Consider the following 17222-nt stretch of genomic DNA (forward strand, 5'->3'; position numbering starts at 1 on the left):
TTGGCTCGACGCCAGCGATGTGACTCGACTGCCAATTCACACATCCCCGACCTCGCCCGCGTGTGTCGGAGCACCTCCGCCGGCGAGGGATCGGTTAGTCACGTCAGGCCTCTTCAATCACAGCCTCCACAATAGCTGCTGTGTGACACAACTGCAGCAGGCAGCGGATTAGAGAACCGGCCCCACGCGTGGGGGGGAAACGCCAACACGACCACGGCTCGTTTAACACGCCACAAAAGCAATTCACGTCCAGGCCGACAAGGGTCACCGGGTAAAGGGGTGGATGTACACACCCAATTTATTTCCACGCCATGAAGAACATATGCATCCGGCTGGTTAGAAAACCGAGTCAAACATGTATGCAAATAAGTTCATTAAGGTTTAAAGCATGTTAAATTGGATTTTAGCCAGTTGGGTATTGAAAGGAAAAAGGTACCAAATAAGGAGAGGAGTTTATTCATCACTGCATTGTTTAGCCTTTAGGATTGAACACTGACTGATATTATTTTTATTTTTAGATTTTGTATCTCAACCTTGTTCACAGCCTTGCACATATCTGGTGGAGTGTCTTTGCAGCCACGCCGATGATTCAGATGTGTTAGTCTCACTCCCAATTAGAAGCATACAATCACGTGCTATATCAGTATCTCTATTAAATGAGAACATGCTTTACAGATAATTTATTGATGCCCATGTCTGACAACTGATAATAACAAGGAAAAACCATCATTTACAAACTTCTAATGCCAAAGAATCTTAAGTTTTTGTTCACAAAATATTTTAGAATAAATCCGTTTTTATGCCTGCAGAATCAAAACCATTCGAATATGAAGCTGCTATTTTACAACTAGTTTTTTTGTCTCATAAATGGGATCAAATTGACCTCTGCTCTCAACCTGCAAGGCGAAATGACATGTTGTCTAATTGTATCCCCCTCAAACAGCGCCCCGTGATATCTGCCCCAGTCCACTTTAGGTTTGCTTCGAGACGTCTCTTAAATCTGTTCAAGTATCCACTAATCGCTTCAACAATGAATTCAGCATTTTTGGGTACACACTATGAGCATTGCTGTTTTGTATGAAATACACCCCCCCCCCCCCCCCCACTCCCAGCAAGGGTGTGAAATCAGAAACAAAACATGCAGCATTTCCTTCTCTCCCATCGTCTGCTTGGCTCCTCCCTCATTCTGTCCGGCGCGTTGTGGTCACACGGCAGCAGCGTGCCGGGCCGAGGGCGACAGTTGTTCTGCTGCTTCCAACGGGTCGTGAAGGATAGCATTCATTAAAACTCTGATCCAGCCCCCATCTGGTGGTGTGAATAGGGAGCACCCCTTCCCCCCCTCCCCCGGCACGTGCCTAAGCCTCTCCAGCCCCGGCCCTTGTCTGGCCTCGGTGGCGGATCACAGAGGCGGGAGGCCCCCCCCCCCCCCTTCTCACACCTGTGTCCCTCTCCGAGGAGGTTGATCAGTGGCCTCCACCATCAGGCATGCTCCCGAGGAGGAGCAAAGGGCCGCTTTCATTTGGGGGGTTTCTCTGGGAAGCTGTGAGGAAAGGATGTTTGGAAGAGTCATGCCTTCGTGGTCATGTGATGTGTTGGTGCACCTCGTGAAGAGCAACAGGGGTGAAAGTAGTTCACGTCGTCCTTTTCAAGGACATGCCATGAAAATCTGCACATTCAGACACTCCAGCGAGGTGCTGTGTTTGCACAAACACGACTGTATTTCGGCTAGGGTTAGGGCTCACAATGAAGGGGGGGGGGAGGGGGGTGAGGGGGGGAGTTGAAGAAAACAAAGCCACAACAAAAGAAAGTAAGATTATGACAATAACTGTCGGATGCTGCCATAGAAGAAAAGGAGTTATTTTACAATTATGAAATTCCCCTTTTTCATGACACGTATTTTGCAGATTGTAAAAAAAAACAATGTTCCCCCTTGTCAGCCAATTTATCATCGTCATTCCGTTCAGATTTCAAAGCAAAATACTGCCTGCAAAGAGAGTATCGTGTCAAATCTCACCTCCTCCTTTGTCTGAGTGTGATACAAGCTTGATAAGATTATGCTGTGGAGAGGAGGCTATGAAGCTGTCAACGGTATGTGATATGGGGGAGGGGAACTGTGATAGATACCTCACAATGATTAGGAAACCAGTTTTTTAGTGGAAAAAAACAATTGGATGTTGCAACGCCCTTCCTCTCCCTCGGATTGGGGGAGATGAAATTCTCGTGAAAAAACCTGGCGCTTGCCCCGCCTCGGTGCTGGGTTATTAGTTTGGTGCTAATAAACGTTTCAGTGCACAGATAAAAATAATAGCGCACACTTTGTCAGGAAATTCAATTCTAAAAAGCCATGTTAAAAATAAAAGAATATTGGGTTCAGTTGGAACTTGTGTGGCAGTGGGTGGGGGCCAGAGATAAAACATGTCTAGCTTATCATTAATAAGGTGTGTTGCAAGGAGGAGGAATGAGGTGTTAATAAATTCAATTGCCCCGCGGTGGTGTAATATCGTGCTGCAGTAGGCCATTAAACAGTAATTACTCCAATGCTGTTTTGAAATTTTGGGTTGTAATTACTCATCCTTTATGCATATGCGGTATTTCAATTTTTAGACTGTTAGTCAAAGGACATTCAGGCAGCCGTTTGGAGGGATCGCTGTGTACATTTTGGATTGTGGACAAGCGAGAAGGGTTGGGGAGGATAATTGCATGCTGGCTGCGTCCCAGGGGACGAGTGCAAGCCAGTCATCAAACACTCATTCTGGCCGGGCCTCATCCCATTACAGTCCCACAGGAGCGACCCTGCACCTGCCCCGCGGACCGACAACCGCTCAACCCCCCCCACCCCCCCCTCCCCCCTTCCCCTGCATACACGATTACACAACTCGACAAAAAGCATCTTAAACAAAAACAATACAGGTTTTTGGGATGCTGCAAAAAAAAACACTGGGTGGGGGTTAGAGGCAGATGAATGCTGAGAGAATCCCCCCCCTCCCATTTTTGAATGAAAGACGGGGCCAGATTTGGTCCAATTATCGCCCCGGCACCCCCAAACAGACGCGTCACCGGTGCAACAGCCATGACCACTCCGGCTGGTTAGGCATGAGAAAACATGTTCCACGTGGCTGCTGACTCAATCGTGTTTTCTGTCAAATTAACATGTGCACCGGGAAGCAGGAGGGCGGCGATGCACGAACGGTTTCCCTCCTCGGGCTGCCAGGTAATCTGGGGAGAAACTGAGATTTACTGTAATTGCTGCCACTGTTGCTATAGTGGAGGCGGCTCCTGTGATCGACGGCATCAGTCAACAGAGGAAGGCTGACGTAGACCCGCCGCTGCCGCTGCACATCACATTGATTCAAAGTGTCCGCCGCGTGCGTAAAACCGACGGTCGACATGTTGACCCGCCCCCCACAAGCATCATGCCCGTCTATCACGGGAGACGAGCTGCAGAGGGGTTTTTTTCCCGCTCATTTTCCACCCTGGCCTCAGTAGGAGCACGTTTAATGGCGTCTTGGTCACATTGACATGATGCGTAGTGAGGACCTCCAGGAAGCTGCTCAGACCTCTAATGATGAGCTGCTCTCGTGACTCATGGCCACCTGCAGATGGACCACAGACTCGGACTCGCTTAGAGGCTCTCCTGCTGTAAGGAGGTGCTCTCAGCGATGCACGAGGACGCCATGTTTTACTGAATTATTTAGCGCATCACGGATGTGCTGCACAGCTCAGAGGCACCACAGGAGGTAATAAACCCTTTCTTGTTCATTGTGTAGACTTATGTGAGTCATAACATCACGTTCTCTCACGACTCCCTGAACGCGTGGTTAATTTTGTGGTCACCATGCAATAGTCTATTAGTCTATTGACGTTCATCAGTTAACAGGTAGACATTTCCATCTGATTTTTTATCTACATTTTGTCTTTTCAATCTGTCTTTCATTGCAGTTGTGAAATCCTAGACTCATTGTAACAATTATAATATTAAATAATGGGGCTTTTATCCAGTTGAAAAGAATTTATGTATTCGCCATGACTTTGAATTTATGTTGCATCTATTCAATTCAATTCAATTCAATTCATTTTATTTTGTATAGCCCAAAATCGCAAATTACAAATTTGCCTCAGAGGGCTTTACAGTCTGTACACATGCAACATCCTCTGTCCCGAAACCCTCACATCGGCACAGGAAAAACTCCCCAAAATATGAAAAAAACCCTTCAATGGGGAAAAAAGGGAAGAAACCTTAGGGAGAACGTCAGAGGAGGGATCCCTCTCCCGGGATGGACAGACTGCAATGGATGTCATGTGTGTAGGTTTCAAGTCACTGTGTATGTGCTGTGTATTGAACCTTAATGTCTAATGGTTGGTCATTGTTGGTCATTTAGAAACCAAGTATATGTATTTCCCATTCTAGGCAATGCGATGACCACTGATTCCGTTTTAATTACTTGTTTAACTATATGAAACCATGACCAATATTCATGCTATATTCAGAAGTGTTTGTGTTTCAATAGTCCAATATGCTCAGGAATGAACCGGTATTGATTTATCAGTAACTCAATGCAGGAGGTGGGTCAATACTGAATGTGTTTCATGTGTTTCAGGAGGACACCCTGGCAAAACCGAGTAGTTAATATTAATACATTCCCACTGAAGTGTTTTCTCTTTATCATTACTGGGATGTTTCTTTTCCTCCACAGGTCAGAGAAGTATGAGATGCTTCAATGGGTTTATCACATGTTTGTGCATCCATATGACACATCTTCATCCTCACTCTTAGGGAAAGCTGACAATAATCCTGGATTGCAGGGACGTGAACTCCAGCAATAACGCAACATTGTTGTTTTGCTCTTACCAATTACCAAGCTAGAGGGTCCAATACTCTCCCCAGGACTCCTGAGACCCCCGACATTGATTTACTAATGAGAAACATGGAGAGAATTGGTAATGCATGACAATGGTTGGAGAAGGTGGTTAACTGGTGAGGTGGCTCCAGTCTCTGAGGGCCACTAACCTTCAGATGAACAGCTGAGAGCGTTACAGTACATCACATCATCACCACTAAAAGAGGACCAAAGGCAAACGGAGGACTTTTGTTTTTTGTTTTTTATAAAATGATAGTATTCTTTATACTTTTAACACTTTTGACATCAACATACCTCTTCATTAAACACAATATTAGAAGCCATAAAATCACATTTATATGTTTACATAAACTTCAGGCACAAAGCCGCAATAGCATCTTTTGGTCAGCTTAAACATTCTTAAATATTCATATATTTTAAACATCCTTGCAAATTTCATACATTAAAATTAAGAAAGTGCACAAATAGCAAATAAATGCATGTGGAAGAGCGATCTATTAACTCAAGTGGTCCGATCAAACGTGACGATATCAAAGTGTCAACAAAATACTTTTGGTGACAATGAGAACAACCAAGAAACACCAAGAGATCACGACAACCTGGTTGTTCACACACGATACTGCATTCCTCGCTGTCGAAATGCCACTCGTCCTGCACCATGAGCACTAAAGCTGGCTTCTCCAGACACTAGTAATTCGTTAAAACACACACCTTAATGTTGAGCATCACATGACTCCAAAACAATTACAGTTAGATACAGCAAGCCAGTGTTACATTACAAAACAGAATGTGACGGATGGCGGCTGGTACAAGAATTTATTGCAGTGCACACCAAACATCAATAAACAATGTCCTCTGAGCAATCGCCTTCAAAACTTTTTTGATTGGTCTCAAATCACGACTGGCACCTGATTCATCGAAGTTCATCTTATTATTCATAATGGCAGAAGACGCCTAGGAACAAAGCAGGGAGCCGAATGAGGACTATCGATGACTGTGAGGCGGTTGCATCGGAAACATTGATCTGAGCAAATTCATGCAACAAACACACACTAAAACTCTACAGTTCAACTTCACTCACGCTATTTTTGTCTTATAGAGTATTATAGGCCTCGCTCGAGGAGAAGGAGACCTTTTTTTGCAAGCAGACATCTCCCTGAAAAGGTGCTGTCCATGAAAAATATGGCCTTTTATATTAATGTTAACACAGATCAACGACCCAAAATCCACAATAGTCTCACAGAAACAGTATACAGGTATATACAGTACATAAAACACATCTGAGAAACTGACTAAAATCTTGATTTAGAATACTTATAGTTTCAGTGCAATCATAGTGGTATTTCAGAGAAAGCCCCTATTCGATGGTCAACTGCAGTGTCATCTGGTTCCCGTTGTTCAAGTAGATTGATGAGGTTTTGAGTGCCTAAGAAGTACAACGTAGGCCTGCAGTTTTTCTTTGCTCTCTTTATAGTGAAGCCCTATAGTAGGTAGATGTGACGAGAGCGTGTGAGAATCTAGTGAGGATTGTTCTGCATTGCATTCAACTATTCGTTTACATTGGCTTTTTGAAAGTAGTGACGGTTTCACACAGAATGGATTTAAACATCTAAGTGAATGTTGTGCGAATCCGTGATGCAGAGTCTGTATTTTTTTCCCCCCCGTAAACAGACGAGTCCGGCTTAAGAGTACCCGCGCTCAGCGTACATCTTTCCGGCCGGTTCCTGAACATACTCCTCCGTCTTATCCCAGTCCTGAACCCAACCTCCGTTGAGCTGCGCAGTGGCCCCGTAGCTTTTAGCCGGACCGGCCATGGCGCCGTAACCCTGGGTGATGTCACCCGTCTCTTCGGCCAGCTCGTCCTCGTCGATGAAGCCGCACTTCTCTTCGCTGGTTTCTTCGGGGTCGGCCCATGGCTGTTTCTCCCCAGATGCAAAGATCCCATAAAACACCACTCCTCCGTAGTGCACCAGGGCGGCGATGAGGAAGACGTATTGCCACTCTTCCCGCGTCTAGAGACAGAAAACAAGTGAAGCCCCCGATTGTGCGTTTGTGCGACTTCTCACACTCTGCGGTTTGCTCCTAGATCTATTTCCCCCACGGCTTCGGTTTCTCATGACAGCTGTATTTTGTTTTTGGTTCGTGCTCTTCCCTTTGGGTTGAAGTTAGTAGTTGCAAAAAGGTCATGATGTGAATGTAGGCCTGGCAATCAGATGATTGATGAAAGTTGCGGGTTTGTCTGTCTATCAAATACTATCAAATGTCAAAGATGATCAAACCGAACCCACTCTGGCCTAATCAAGCTTTTGACTGTTGAAAACAGAGTGGAATGAAAATTCATTCATCTCTCGTTAAATGCTAAATATGTGTATGTCATTTGGAAGTAGTGGTAAACAAATAATAGTTTAATCTAATTTCATTAGGAGCAACTAGCTAACAATCATAAGGAACCGCACACGTTAGCTCGTGGGTACATAGCAGCAGAGCAGTGAGGGGCTTTGATCTCACTTGGTTCACATTTCTACATGATCTGGTCATCATCATCCTCTCACGACACGGTGAAGGATGTTCAGCTGGAGGTTAACAGTCCAAAGCTCTGTATCGCGCTGTATTCACTACGCCCCCGCAGAGTGATCCGATGATCCGTCGGAATTGATTGAAATCCCAATTTTCACTTAACCCCCGTTCACATATTCAGTTTCGACTTGTTCCATGCATGTTCTTTCCCAAATTAACTTATTCCTGAACAGAAGCGCAGGTCTGGTGAACAAAACCACAGTTTGGTCTAGAGAAGAGCGTGCTTGAGTTTAACGAGTCACTGACGGGACATGTGACTAACCACACTGACTTGACCAAATGTTAACACCTCCTTTAAGCTCGCACAACAGCAACAGAAACAAAGTACACAACCACACCCAAGACTTGGAACCAGTTTTTCAGGGGAGTTAAACGTTTTTATCTGCATTAACATTCACATCGCTGTCTGAATAGAAATGACTCACCTTGTTCTTTGTCATGGCTCCCACTATTAGAGGGCAGACCATCCCTGACAGGGTCCCCACCCCGTTTGATATACCCATGAGGATGCTGGCGTAGCGAGGAGCGATGTCTAGATGGTTGACGTTGAAACCTGCGGCAATAAAAGAGTGAATAGTGTGAATAGTTCAAAGGTATTAGAACTAGAAAAGTTTAATAGTCTGAGTCTCACCTGATATTGCAAATCCACTAAAACCCACCGCCAGAACCAAGAAGGAGATGGCCATCCCCTTACTGTGAGAATAACCAACCACTAGCAAGAGAGTGGCCTCCATACCGAACCCTAAAAACAACAGGAGAGTTACGCGTTGTGGAGCACTTCTTTTGAATCATGGCCACAGACGGAGAGCCGCGAAGCCTGACGGAGCCTCACGAAGCCTCACGGAGCCTCACGGAGCCTCACGAAGCCTCATGGAGCCTCATGAAGCCTCACGGAGCCTCACGAAGCCTCACAGAGCCTCATGGATCCTCATGAAGCCTCACGGAGCCTCACGGAGCCTCATGGAGCCTCATGGAGCCTCACGAAGCCTGACGGAGCCTCACGAAGCCTCACGGAGCCTCACGGAGCCTCATGGAGCCTCATGGAGCCTCACGAAGCCTCACGGAGCCTCACGAAGCCTCACAGAGCCTCATGGATCCTCATGAAGCCTCACGGAGCCTCACGAAAGCCTCACAGAGCCTCATGGATCCTCATGAAGCCTCACGGAGCCTCACGGAGCCTCACGAAGACTCCCAGAGCCTCACGGAGCCTCACGAAGCGTCACAGAGCCTCACCTCCACAGTTCATGATCTTCCGGACCGTGGTGGTGGACAAGATGTTGTGGGTCCGCAGGTAGTCGGCTAACTGGCCTCCTAAGGGCACGATGATGGTCATGACCAGGTGAGGAAGTGCTGACACCATTCCAACCTGAGAAACCATCACACAACATCGTGAGAAGTAGTTGTGATACAAATACCAATCGACCGTAGAAACAAACGGGATAGTTCTTCTGCTCCCAGAACCAATCTTTGTGTCTGATTCAACCTCCGACGGCAGTGTCACATTTGAGCAATAATTCACCTGCCGTGAGTACAGCAGTATCCTGAAATTGGATTACATCTGCCAAACCATCTGGATTCATGCTTCACAGATTGCTTGGAATTTTTGTCTGTCACATTCTCTCATGGACGGTTTGGTCAGAAAAGTACTGCAACGCAGCACAAAACCTTGCAACATTTTATTTTAAATTAGGTATTTAAATCTATTTTTCTTAAACTGAAGCATTACAACAGATAAGTTAAATAACCAAATTTAAAGGTTTTGTGAAAGTTTAAATATATATTATGTACTATATATTTTAAAGTTCAATTAACATAAATGGATGCCTTTGACTAAAACAGAGGTCTTTAAGTATTTTTTACTGGTTCAGACCAGGTGTGTAGACTGTGCAATAAGGGAAGGAGAGTTTAGGTTGCCAAAAAAGACAGAACATGTTCCAGTACAAATGTGTGTGTGTCAAATGTAGTGGGCCGAAAAACACAAGAATGTACTGTTACATCCGGTCACATGTTGTAGGAAGCGGGCGATTCACGGCTGTCATGAAATTAGTTTTGTCACACCAGGAATTTTGGGGGATTTCTTTACCTTGCTGATTTCAAAGCCAAACACCTCCTCAAAGTATGCAGGCTGGCTGATAAGGAGCAGATAAAAGGTCCAGCTCCTGCAGAAGTTGGCCACAATGATTGCATAGACAGGCATGGAGGTGAAGAACTTCCTCCAGGGGGTCTTGTATTTCTGTAAAGGTACAAAAGGAGAATCAGCCGGACGTAGATACAACGCTTGGGTTGCACCAAATCATTTGATGCAGATGGAGAACCCGCCTCCATCGCGCTCATCAGTTGGGCGGTTTCACCGATGCTATCCTCGATGTAACGGCGCTCCTCGTCAGTGATGGTGGGGTGCTCCGCCGGGCTCTCGTAGGACACCAGGACCCAGAACATGTACCAAAATATCCCGAAGCATCCTGAACAGACCGTCACAGTGGTTGAACATCGCATCATGAACACGTACACACAGTTCCTTGTCATCAGAGATGAGATGTCTGCTTAGGTTGAAGGTGGACAGAGTATTCATGGAAAATGATTGGATCACAAATCTGTTACAGCAAAATAAGAACCATAGAGGTGTAATATGTCCCACCCTCACAGGTTCAACGAAGCTAACTAGCCATTTAGCTAGGAAGATGTCACTCAATCAGTCAATACATGGTCCCAGAGTTAGAGCAGTTTTTTGCTGTGATTTTAGGAGTTAACGGTTCTGTTTATTTTAAATTAAGACAATTAGCAAAAATTTAAATTAGCAAAATAGCCCAGAATGAAATATGTTTGCCTGTTGTGTGTGGCCTTGAATGCTACTCACCATACACATAGAAGACACAGGACCAGCCAGCGTACTGCACCAGGATCCCAGCCAGAGGCATGGCTATCACTGCACCAGCATAGGACCCTGAACAACACCGAACAGTGTCAGACAGCACAATTTGATCCCTTAGTCAGAGTGCAGTGTCGTTCGTCTAATGAGACAAGTGTCCAGTGGACATTTACACAAATTCCAGGAGCAATATTTTGACATTTTAAACCTGCATCTGAGCGTATAAAGTAGTATGATTGTCAAATCGCTGTCATAACAACGTGTCATTCACAGAAATGTCCAGATCTTTTGTACCACAGAAGGAAATGGTTGCGAGACGACTCCTCTCCAGCGGCGGAGCCCATTTGCTCCATATCCCGTGGCAGGCTGGATAAGTCACTCCCTGCGCGGCGACAAACAGCGTCACAGTCAAAGCCCCGAACACGCGTGGATCACTTGTCATTCACCACAGTTCGTTTTTCCTCAATCAGAGTCAAGAAAACATTCCCGCGTCAGTACATTTTACATCTATTTCTCCACTTTCAGGCTAATTAAATGTTGATATTCTGATTCTACCTGAATGACCTAGTCGGTTCTCATTTGCCAAAGACATTCAAGACAAATTGAACTTAATAACAAACAAACAGACAGACATGCATTGCAGCTGACCTTTGCTAACACAGACTAATGGGTTAGCTGTGAGTCGGCGCAGATTCAGGCTGACCAGCCACTTCATGAAAAAAAAAAAACTGAATTGCTCCTATTAAATCTTCATTACACACTAATTGGCAACGCGATCAGCTATTGATGGACACAAATTGCTGGGGCTTGCAGTGGGAGACACCCTGAAAAGCTAATGTTTAATTTGCAGTAATAAGGGGATTGGGTGCTGAGCACACGCGGCTTGCTCCCTCAATGGTCCTGAGCTTCTATTGAAAATACAGCAAAGCAGAATCACAAAGGAGTAACCTTCAGTCTAATAATAGCATCCCTCTCTGAAATATTTTCTGTTGAGCTGCGGGCATCGCCCCGCATCAAGTGGTTTTCATGTCTTTTGTTAGGCATGTTTCTATGTGGAAGTGGAGCCGTTCAGGACAAGTAAACCAACATAAACCCTGCTATTCATGGATAATTCATCTGACAATTATTTCCACCATACTGAATGGAACTTTCCCATTATGGCCTTCATTTTCCAGTGTACATTCTAATAGAAAGCCTTGGGATCCGTGAGAACAAGAGGATTTCTGTAAATCCTGCATCAAAAACAGAATGTCAGGACAAATTTATTAGGGTTGAGTTTAGCTGTCGGCTTGATAATGAGGCATCATTTTTGAGTCTTTTAAAAGGTCAGGTTCAAGTGGTGCAAGGTGTGCATCCGTACCTCCACCAACCCTTGTAATATCCTCACAAAGATGACGCATCCGTAGTGCGTCCGGGCGGCAGAAGGAATGAACATGTTCAAGATGGATGTCAGCACAATGGCAGCACCGAAAACCCTGCATAAACAGTGCGTCGGGATTATTTGTCAGAATGTCATCAAAACAAGATCATCTTATTGAAGGAGACACATGACAGCAATATTGATTAAGGAACATCCGATAACTGATAAAATATTGAAACAATAATGAACCAGGGGATTTTTTACTCAGACTATTGTCATTGATGAGGAAGATAAATGAATTCTAATTGGATGGCATGCACACACTCCCTATTCATGCAGGGAAGTGAGGGGACAGGAGGTGTTTGCAGCAGAAGGTGGGCTCAGCTGACTTGGCACGATGAAGCTCTTCAAAGATTTGCATCTTATTTAGACTCCATTTCCCTCGTGAATAATCTGACAACCTTATAATGTAGATGTGCATTCTACGGCAACTTTATCCTACTTTGGTTACTTTTCATAAAATAATTAATACCATCTTGGATTTCTAATGTGTTATTCTTATAATGGGTTTCCTCCCACAGTTTTTACATACGTGACGTTCTTTTCCTGTATAATTCAGTCTGCAGCCGACTAAATCAGTTGTTGTAGGGAAACAATGTGATTATAGAGGCAGAATGGGCGTTAAAATCATAGTACAATCATTACTGGGAGCCGCATTTCACACTGCAGGGCTTTGACTGATGTGGTTGCCATGCCTCTGAACATAAAGGATTAGACACGGTGGTCCCATGGGAGCTCATTAACATGAGGAGGCATGCCTGGTGGGCATCGGCCAAATCCCCAGTAAGTCTGCTGTAAGGTCAGCCTTCTTTCTTCATGATACAGACATTGAAATATTCCTTCTACATTTATGAATTATAAATAGAGAGGTACATGTGAATCTCAGCCCAGCCACACTATCCATTCGTGTAGTTACCTGTTTGCAGCCAGCCTGGAGGAGATATACCCTCCTGGGATCTGAGTCACTATGTACCCCCAGAAGAAGGAGCCATGAATCATCCCCACGATCTCTGGGTCCCAGTTGAATTTTGCTTTCTTTCAGGTAAAAAAAAAAAAACATTTTGAACGACATTTCCACAAATAGAAGACGATTGAAGAAGGTTTCATTGTGAAGGTTGTTAAAGGTGTAATACAATTATTTTTCATCTAATTGGGAAACACTGTCATTGTGCAAAATATTCTAAAGAAAGGCATACGATGTATTCCTTTGATTGTTCAAAACCAGCGACTCCAGTGACGTAGTCGATCAATTAATCGAAGCACACGATATGCAGATTATTTGGAGAAATTACAAGTAAAAATACAGACACCGCATGCGTTACTTTCTGGTACACGGCCCACGTGAATCCAATTTTAAAAGTACGTATATGAGCTCAATTGAGGTTTTCTGTGCACTTAGAACCTATCGATCAGTACCGCTCTGGTCCTCATCACTTATTAAACACGTGGGTGAGTCACCACGCACCTCCGTGACGATGATCTTGCCGTTTTGGTGGATCGTGCTGTTATTGACCATGCTGACGATGGCCACACCCAAGTTACACCGGATGCCGAAGGAGATGCAGAAGCCCATCCCGCTCAGCATAGCGATGATGTATCTGCGCGGAAGCCCGAAGCAAGTGCAGTCACAGAGGGGCGCCTTCCGCTCCGGTTCCCCCGTGGGTCTGCCATCCTCCGTGAGCTCGATCGCCTCACCTGTCTGCTGCTTCTTTTCCAGCCTCCTGCACGACACCAGCCGTTTATATCTTAATTTGTCTTTTTTTTTAAAAATAGATTCACTTCAATGTCAACGTCAAAATACATGGACAGGGTGTAGCTACGTAACTATAAGTGAAAACGTGAGATTTCGGGTTTTTTTCTTCATCGACAACAAGATTGATACTTTCATACTCACATTTATTCACATTCATCTCACAGGCCGTTTGCAGCAAATGCTGCAGATGTTACTAGCTGGCATCTTAAGTACTTCGTGCTCTTTCAACGACGGGCCTTGTCAACGTCTTTATTTCAATCTTTTAATTTGGCTCGGGCTATACCCTCAAGTTAAAACAATTATTTTTTCGTTCCCTGCTGAAATTCTCTGTGTTTCTATAAAAAAACGTTGACAAATGGGGAAAGAGTTCTATTCATACCGCATTGCAGCAACATCATCACCATCTATCATCAATAGCTAAATTTGCCCGTATCATTTTTAAATTAGTTTCCATTAATGTGAGGTTGGCATCTTCCTTTTCCTTCCACTTAAAATTTAAACAAAGCCATTTGAAGTACAAGAACGAAAAATAACTCAACATTGAAATGTGCAGGCCGCATCCATTAAAACAACCGGCCTGGCACAGTTTAAATGAAACCAGCAGGGCTTTTTCTCGCTTTGAGTCACGTTTCTGTGCTGCAGCTTCAAATCAAGTTCAACGACAAAATAAATAAATACACGTTGTGTTCCTGCAAAAATACTCGTCTAAATGACTTGTCATTTATACATGTTATGTGTTTCAAGATGATTTATAAGTATTCGTTTTTTCGGCTAAATATTCGGCATAATTATATTCGCATGAACAATCGAAATTATGGAATAATTAATACATTGGATTTATACATCCTGCTCCCCTACTCTGGGTTTGCACTGAGGAGCTGTTGGCTTTGAAGCCAGTTTTCCGTTGGATTACATTTCATTAAAGTCCTTCTGACAGTAAAAAGAATAAAGGAAGTCAATTGATGTGAAGTCCATCGATCATGGATTAATACAGATGGATACATAAGGTAATAGATATCCTCCGACCTTGTGTCACGACTCGTTCTGTTTCATTAATTATTAAAAAAACACCCACAGCAGCTGGTGGAGGGGATCATCCTCCAGGGAAATATCTGATCCTTAAATATTCGGGCAACACGACTCAGCTTTCAGCATCCTGTCCGTGATCCATCTCATAAAGAAGAGATTTCCCTCTTGACTTCAGTGTAATTCAGTAATAAACCCTTTTAAATTCAGTGCAGATATTAATCTGTAGATTTTAACACCTGCACAGTTCCTATTCCTGTATCATATTAGATATCGTCCTGTAATCAAAAGACGTGCATAAAATGGGTAATTCTCTGTCTTACCTATATATTTTCCCGAGGGCCTTTCCTGCGATCTGTTTTATTCCCTCCTTGGTGGTGGGGGCAGCTTTCTCCACGCCTGGCTCCATATCCAAATCCTCTATAAAATTCTATAATACTATAAGAAATGGCTGCGCTGCATTAATGAGCATATTGTTAAAATATTAATCCCAATGACGCGCTCTTGTCTGTAAAGCAGAAAAAAATGTCTCGATGTCCTGAAAAGATGAGCCAAGAGACGAAACGCGTTCAGTCTGAAAGGGCTGGTTTCACAGTCACAAAACAGCAGTCAAATAAGTCCGCTTTTGCCTTGCGCAATGTTAATCCACGCAGTGCCATTTTAAGATCCAGGCAGCGATTAGAAGACAGCAACGCAGAAAATGTAAAGTTGATGTGTTTTTTTTCTTTTTTGGTAGGACGTGAGGGGCGCGGTGAGTCCTTTTCACAATTCTTTGAGAAATTGAGTTGCAAAAGTGAAATTCTCCAGCCGGTGCGGGTCGGCGGAGCTCCAGTGAAATCTGAGGTGAGGCAGCAGCCGGAGGAGGTATCAGAACCGCGGACAGCGCACAGCTCGTCTACCTGTCAGCAGCGCCCCTCCTCCCGCCTCCTTCCGCCCTCCTCCCCCCGCCTCCGACGCTCCTCTCCTCTAATTCAATTACTGCGTAAAAATCAGTTAACGGCGACAGGTGCCACTTGCATAACCTCTCTCCTTCATTTATGTGTAACTGAATAAAAATGGTATCTGGATGAGCTCCGGCCACTCCTAAATCACTTGCTACAGGCACAAAGCACTGATACCCACCGCCACCCCCACACACACAGACACACACAACACTCCCTCGCATCCGGTTATGGCTCGGCTTTACTTTGGTCTGTTGCCTTTGCAAACGGTGTTAAACCGACCCATTCGTAGAAATCCTTGTTTTCGTTAAATTAATTAAAGTGTGATTGTTTTCGCTGCATAAAATAAAGACTATCCACACATTCAAAGGATCCAGACCGTAAAGTACAGTATGCAGTCAACCACGGAGAGGCAGTGTTGTGTATGGAATTTAAAGAGACCAAACTGATATGAGATTCAATGAGATAAAGGAGACTTTCGTTGCAGTGTATTTATTATATTTTTCCATTCAAATAAAAACAGGTGATTACACAAAGGACATGGAGAGGTTGTCCGTGTAGTTTTCAAAGAACGTTATCGAGCTATCTTCACAGCTCATCAGGATCCAGGTGCGCACGCAGGTGCGACAGCAGACATCCGCGGCCTTTTCCTCCCCGTCATCCGGGTCCGTTTGGAACTCATTGAGGCCACCTGCGTGCACGGGCACCGTGAAACCAGCCCGGCAAAAGCGCCCCAAAACTCCTTCCTGAACTGGCGGCCAATGAAGCAGCTGAACAGAGGGTTCACGCAGGTGATGAGGCTGCAAAAGGCCATCTCCAGGGCGATGGCCGAGTCTGCGCGCCGCCAGGAGGCGGGGCTGCGGGGGTAGACCGCCCGCATCACGATGGCCGCGTTACGGCTCAGGTGGTAGGGCAGGTAGAACACTGCGAAGAAAACCAGCGCCGCGCTCAGCACCCGCCGCAGCCGCCGCCGCTTCTTGCCCAGCGGGTCGCGGCAGCACGGCCGCCGACTCAGCTCGCTGACGCTGCGCAGGCCGCAGTAGCTGATGGCGAGCAGCGGGAGGAGGAAGCCCACTGTGGAACAGAGGAGGGAGTAAGGGAGGCTCTCGCCGGTCTCACTCAGCAGCATGTACAGGGGGCACACGGTGCGGTTGCTCCCGGGGCAGGTCTGGATCCGACTCATGCCCACGACGGGCGCGCTGAGGATCAGCGAGGCCGCCCACACCGCCACGCACAGCAGGCTGGTCTGTCTCCGGCCCAGCAGCACCATGGAGCGCAGAGGGTGCACGATGGCCAGGTACCGGTCCACGCTAACGCACGTGACAAAGAAGATGCTGAGGTAGAAGTAGTTGTGGTAGAACATCCTCACGGCCATGCACAGCGGCAGCCCCAGCTTCCAGTACAGCCGGTCCAGGTGGTAGTTGATGAGGTAAGGCAAGGCCAGCAGCCACGAGGTGTCGGCCAGGGTCAGGTTGAAGAGGAACGTCGTGCTGCGGGTCCAGCGCAGCCGGTGGAAGAAAACCGAGAGGGAGAGCAGGTTGAGGGGAAGCCCAAGGATCATCACCGCCAGGAAGAAGGACGGCATCACGTAGAGCTGGATCACCGGTAAACCCTCATTGGTGTCCAGGTCGCAGAAGGCTTCCTCTGCAGGCTGCTTTAGTTTTATTATCAACAACAACAACGACGAGAAGAGTTCATCTCCTTTAATGATATATTTAATCTGCTTTGATTGTTAAAGACTGGTTGAATTGCACAAAACATTGAATAAATGAACAGG

At 45.5% G+C, this 17222-nt stretch overlaps 2 protein-coding genes across 2 annotated transcripts; both read right to left on the bottom strand.

The window, feature by feature from the left end:
• Positions 1–5082: 5082 nt before the first annotated feature.
• On the bottom strand, positions 5083–15542 carry slc17a6a (solute carrier family 17 member 6a). Its single transcript, XM_037451829.2, has 12 exons — positions 14828–15542; positions 13191–13446; positions 12642–12760; positions 11666–11780; positions 10600–10687; positions 10294–10380; positions 9756–9898; positions 9520–9669; positions 8670–8802; positions 8068–8178; positions 7862–7989; positions 5083–6871 (listed from the first exon to the last, which is right to left on the bottom strand). Exons 1-12 carry the CDS (start codon positions 14911–14913, stop codon positions 6542–6544), a joined length of 1746 nt encoding a protein of 581 aa, XP_037307726.1. The 5' UTR covers positions 14914–15542; the 3' UTR covers positions 5083–6541.
• A 391-nt stretch (positions 15543–15933) lies between these two features.
• Positions 15934–17030, bottom strand: LOC119196282 (lysophosphatidic acid receptor 5-like). Its single transcript, XM_037451840.2, has one exon. The coding sequence runs from the start codon at positions 17028–17030 to the stop codon at positions 16044–16046; it is 987 nt and encodes a 328-aa protein (XP_037307737.2). The 3' UTR covers positions 15934–16043.
• Between the last annotated feature and the right edge of the window lie 192 nt (positions 17031–17222).

The sequence above is a fragment of the Pungitius pungitius genome, chromosome 6 (assembly GCF_949316345.1).
Source record: "Pungitius pungitius chromosome 6, fPunPun2.1, whole genome shotgun sequence".
Taxonomy (NCBI): Eukaryota; Metazoa; Chordata; class Actinopteri; order Perciformes; family Gasterosteidae; genus Pungitius; species Pungitius pungitius.

What these genes read in the sequence shown, in the direction of transcription:
- slc17a6a (XM_037451829.2), bottom strand. Translation starts at nt 14,913, where the DNA reads ATGGAGCCAGGCGTGGAGAAAGCTGCCCCCACCACCAAGGAGGGAATA. An exon ending in GCCCTCGGGAAAATATATAG is followed by an intron (nt 13,447 to 14,827) that starts GTAAGACAGAGA and finishes GGTGTCGTGCAG; the next exon opens with GAGGCTGGAAAAGAAGCAGC. An exon ending in TTGGCTTTGAAATCAGCAAG is followed by an intron (nt 8,803 to 9,519) that starts GTAAAGAAATCC and finishes ATGGTTTCTCAG; the next exon opens with GTTGGAATGGTGTCAGCACT.
- LOC119196282 (XM_037451840.2), bottom strand. Translation starts at nt 17,030, where the DNA reads ATGCCGTCCTTCTTCCTGGCGGTGATGATCCTTGGGCTTCCCCTCAAC.